This window comes from Sphaeroforma arctica (genome assembly GCF_001186125.1).
Source record: "Sphaeroforma arctica JP610 unplaced genomic scaffold supercont1.68, whole genome shotgun sequence".
In the NCBI taxonomy this organism is placed as follows: domain Eukaryota; class Ichthyosporea; order Ichthyophonida; genus Sphaeroforma; species Sphaeroforma arctica.
In genome coordinates this window covers 142,394-147,356 of record NW_014040490.1, presented here as the reverse complement: position 1 = coordinate 147,356, position 4,963 = coordinate 142,394, and the positions used below count along the sequence as shown (strand labels likewise).

At 44.5% G+C, this 4,963-nt stretch overlaps 1 protein-coding gene across 1 annotated transcript; it reads right to left on the bottom strand.

Annotated features, from left to right (window-relative positions):
* Nucleotides 1–1,860: 1,860 nt before the first annotated feature.
* Nucleotides 1,861–4,668, bottom strand: SARC_01672 (hypothetical protein; the record flags this gene model as incomplete). Its single annotated transcript, XM_014304622.1, has 7 exons — nt 1,861–1,917; nt 2,161–2,259; nt 2,378–2,539; nt 2,643–2,790; nt 3,046–3,320; nt 3,496–3,648; nt 3,940–4,668. 7 exons carry the CDS (start codon nt 4,666–4,668, stop codon nt 1,861–1,863), a joined length of 1,623 nt encoding a protein of 540 aa, XP_014160097.1.
* Between the last annotated feature and the right edge of the window lie 295 nt (nt 4,669–4,963).

Here is a 4,963-nt window from a genome sequence, read left to right as displayed (position 1 = left end):
TCGAATATCCTCATACAATCAGCGATACACAGGTTCATGCTACATTTACGATATCTGCCTACGGCATCCGAGCATGAATGCATCGATTTCTTATGATTTGGATACAGAATTTTATAGTACTGTTTACTTGAATAGTCTTCACGTGACAATTTGACCCTAATTCTCGCTCTACCGTTCTATTTCCACAGCAAATAGTACCCGAATACTGTGCACATGCTTCCTTGGTGGTTATTTTTCTTCTCACCGGAGAATGGATGTGCCTATTATTGAATTTGCCGCTGGCTGCTTACAACGCTATCAGGTATTCTAAAGCACTTTCAAGTTAAATTATGATAGCTATTCTTTTCATTACGATTTTATATAAGCCCCCCCTTCTTGTGTCTTGCTGAAAGTATTTACGAGAAACGAACAAATTTTATTCTATTACAGATGTTCACGTGGTCAGCACACGCTGGATCCAACGGTGATCTTCAGAGATCTCGAATTCCACAAACGGGAATGCTTTGGAAAACTTGCCTTCTATTTGTTGATGTTCTTCTTTTATCTATACAGGTTAGTACGACTGCATGTGACAAATATCTAATTGCATGGCCTTCTCCATACACTATGCATAAATGTTCCTTATAGTGCCTTGACTTTGTACACGACAGCTGCCTGATCTATGTCAAACTGTGCTTGTGTACGCTCAACCAGCCACCATACAATTTTGGCTCGAAGCTGTGTGAAGGCGGCTTTGAAAATGGTGCCTCAGTTAGTTCGATTGTCACATAATCAATAGACATGATCCGTCTACTGTGGAGTTTTCTGGCAAATGTCACGTGTTTCCCTACGTTTCCACGAAAGATTCAACAAGGCACCAGCAAAGCGCACGTGTCCACGGCATTTCATCTAGGACCACAGAGTTGCATCTTTAAATAGTTCATGCGGCTATGAATGCTCTACTCTGCTTGCGTTCCAGATTTGCTGATCGATTTCCTCGCCTTATCATTCACAGGATGATCTTCGCACTCGTAAATCAGAAAGATTGAACTATTCTCACGGTATCGAGATGTATCTTGATTGCTTTCTATGGTTATCGTGTCGTCGGCCTCATTATTTCGCCTCGGGTCTGTCGCTCGCCTGGCGCATTGGGGTTCACTTGTTCGCGATTTGTGTATGTATCGAAGTATGTTGGCGTTCATGTTTCACACGGACTTATATAGTGAGGAGAACAGGTCGGCATACGAATATTTGGGAAACCTGTACTGTAGCCGGTATCAGATTCTTCTCCCTTGACTCATGACATAGAAAACTCAAACCTTGAGCGTTTTCGCCGGCCCGGGATCAGCTGTGATCGCAAGTGCTGTATATTCGCTATAGTTGCCATCCAGTTTAGACCATATTGCAATTTCCACATCTACATATCCTCGTAAGCTACGACAGTAGGGTTCCGAGTAGTAATCAGCGGTTGATTGGCGCATTCAAGGAAAGAACTCGAGCCGTTTCTCCGACAGCGTCCTTCCGAGCTGCTTTGTATTGCGGTTGTACAGCGAGAACGGTACAAGATGCGCTCTGCATGGCCACTAGACTACAAAGCACTTCTAAACGCACCATACCATCATGTAGGTTTGCCCCGGAGTAGGTTGCTTTGTCGCAGTAGTCGCGCGATTGTGATGAAGGAGCCTACTCTTTACAGCCTATTCCTCCTCCTGAGCAGCTCGCTCCTTCTATTTTACGGTGGATCATATGTGGACGGTCGTGGGGTGTGAAAAGCGATAGCAATGCCAAGTTAGTGGGCAATCAAGAAGGACATATATTCATAGTCACAAGCCATTTAATTTAAGTGCGTGAAGGAATCGCCAGATACTACTACATTTTTTATCAAGCTGATATCGAGTGGTCGGGAACCACGCGTGTAACATGGTTGCGGTATGCCATCTGCATCCCAACAAAAATGGACGAATAAATTAAGACCTACTATGCCACAAAGATAGCGCCAATTATATTGATTCACCAATAATTTCAAAAGCGATTACTTTTGTGTTCATTAATTCACCAATAATTTCAAAAGCGATTACTTTACCTTTGAGTCACCATCAACGTGTTTGCTTGCAATAATAGAGAGGAGTTTGATAGATTTTCAAGACACAGAATCACAGTAGTAGGACATTAGCCACTCACCTGACACTTTTTCTTCGAGCAAAACCAGTCCTCATCCTCGTATGCTTCACTTAGCAGCTCATTCGGGACAGCTGGCTTATGACACTTTTGATGGAAACCCTGAGTGTGTATATTGTAGTCTAAGATTAGATTTGACATTCAAAGAGGCGACCTCATAGACAACTACGATTCTTATTTGCCCACTGAAGTTAACAATTAGATTGATCTCCAGACATACCTTATTACAGCCATCGCACACAACAATTTTGTTTCCTTTGACGTCGCTATCCTTTCCACATAATTCACAAAAGTCGAACTCTTGAGGTCCATCACTCTCGCTGTCACTATCGCTTTCCTCTGCATTGGATGCACGCGCCGTTTCATTGTCACTTTCCTCGTCCTAATTGATACACCATTGTGTAGTTTTGCGTGAATTTGCAGACATAGTATTGCGGTTTTTTAACTTTATATCTAGTGAATGAGGGCTTTGCATTGAAACACACTTTAAACTCCAGGAGTAAGATAGTACGCTCAGCTTTTGCTGATAAATCCATGGTTTGTTCACTTGGACATACATCACTGGTGAGTATCCTCCGCTTTTTAGTTCGCGATTTTGGACCTATCCTTTTCTTTGGACTTGGAGAAGCATCCCTGGGTGAGAATTTAATAGAGATGTAAACAGCAAGTGGTTAATACCTCGTGTAGGTACACGAAGGTTGTAGTTATAGTAGTGTCAAATAGAGTATACCGGGATGGCGGCATGTATTCAGCCATATGGACAGACGGCTTGCAACGCTTGAAATCTTATTTTCCTATTATCATGTACCACGACCCAGTATATACTATCAATGATGTCACATAAACCACGGATGAGCAGCTAAATTGCAACATCAGCGTGTCACATACTCAGTGTCATCGTTCGATTTTGCTGACGATTCTTTGACTTGCATCAGCTGTGCGCCGCTCGCAGTCGACGTACCCATTTTCACGTGGTCGCCTGAAGCAGCCCCAGAAAATTTCCTCCTTTTTCGGTTGCGCTTCACGTCAGGATCACTATCTTCACCCTCGCTGGCACTGTTTTCATCGCCAGTAGTATCACTATCATTGGCTGGTTTGAGGGTCTTGGTTCTCACTTTACTTGTGATGGGTTCCGCCTTCCGTTTAGCGGCTGACTTGGGTTTCTGAGACGAATAAGTGAAATGCATGAGGTGCTGCTAATGGCCGAGGCGAGGATAATCAGACAGCATGACACAAAGAACATGACGTCTACCTTGGGTCTACGGGAACTTTCAATAATGCCAAGGCGAAATCGGTATATGCCTTTGTTGCTCTCGCTGATATTTCTCAACAGCTTACCATATTCGTAGTAGACCGACCGTTTTCTATCGTCGTTTTTTCTTCCACTTCCTTCTCGCTTGGCCGGGTTTCAGCATCAGGGGTGTTCACAACGTCATCATCATCATAATTAACGTCGTCGTCGTCCTCCCCTTCGAATAAAGCTTCGTAAGACTAATGTAGTGGAAGAATGAAATAAACTCGAATATCAATGGTCTATCTGTAGCCCGATGAATCTACATAGAGATTCCAATAACAGTCCATATGTTTAAAAACAAGATAGCTTCACATCACACCACTATCAAACCTGGAAATCCATAAGAATGCTTATCGAGACGATACCAACCAGATCTAATGTGTAAGTACGAGGTACAAAAACATGACATATCGAAGGAGCATTCTAGCAGTAGAAATAGAGACCAAGGAGATTGAGTGATAACATTCGTAGGTGGTCAGTTCCCTCACCCTTTTAGATTTCGACCTATTGGGGCCACGCTTGTACACTCGCTGATTCTTGCTCGACTTTTCCGACTCGTCTATATTCTCGTCACTCTCATCGTGTGTCCTGTCATCGTTTCGAGTTGATTCATTTCGTTTACCCATAGATAACTTTGATGAATCCGCGCGTGATTTGCTAAACCCCCGTTCCGCTGCGATTTGCCTGGTATCGTTGGCATCTCCCGCTAATCCAGCAGCTGTATTCTCGGAGGTTGCGTTAACCAGCGTAGACGGCCTATTGAGGTTACCAAGCATCGAGTTACCGACATCATTGCCTGGCGACATACCGGCAGTGGCCACAGACGCAGAGGCTTTCGTGGTTGACGACGGTGCATTGCTCATATATGACACTCTTGCACCCCCCCGAAAGCTCAGGTCGGCAGATGGGTTTCCACCCCCTTTCCCGGAGTGAGAAAAGTATCCAGCACCACCGCCTGCGTTGCTGTTCTTCTCGTTGGTACCTTTAATGCCTTTCTCCCCTAAGAAACTCGCACGCGGAACAGGTGCAGTTGGCGCGGGCTTCTTGGCGACCCCACCTGGCACACTGCCTCTCTGCGGTGGTGTTGGTGACTTGGTCTTCGGTAGTGAACTGGCCGTGACAGGTGAACTAGAGAGCGCTTTGGCATTGGTTTGTTGCTGGGCCTGTTGCGGCCCATATTTGACGGGAGGACTTGGCGAAGGACTCCGACCTTTCATGGGAAGTCGATTAGTACATAGAGATGACTTTGGTCCACTGGATTAGGAGAGCAGTGAATTTGTGAGCGAACTTGTGATTATTCGGCATCGTGAAGCACTGTGCTGATAACACGGCAATAAAACATCAATGACAAAGGGATGTCATCAAAATTACTCCCGCGCGATCATACCCTTCAATTCGCATGATTATTGCCAAAAAGGCGCCAGCGTACGATATGAGTATAATTCTTCGTCCACGCCAAATATAGTATAATATATTGGTATATACGCACACAAACACACACACACAGATATA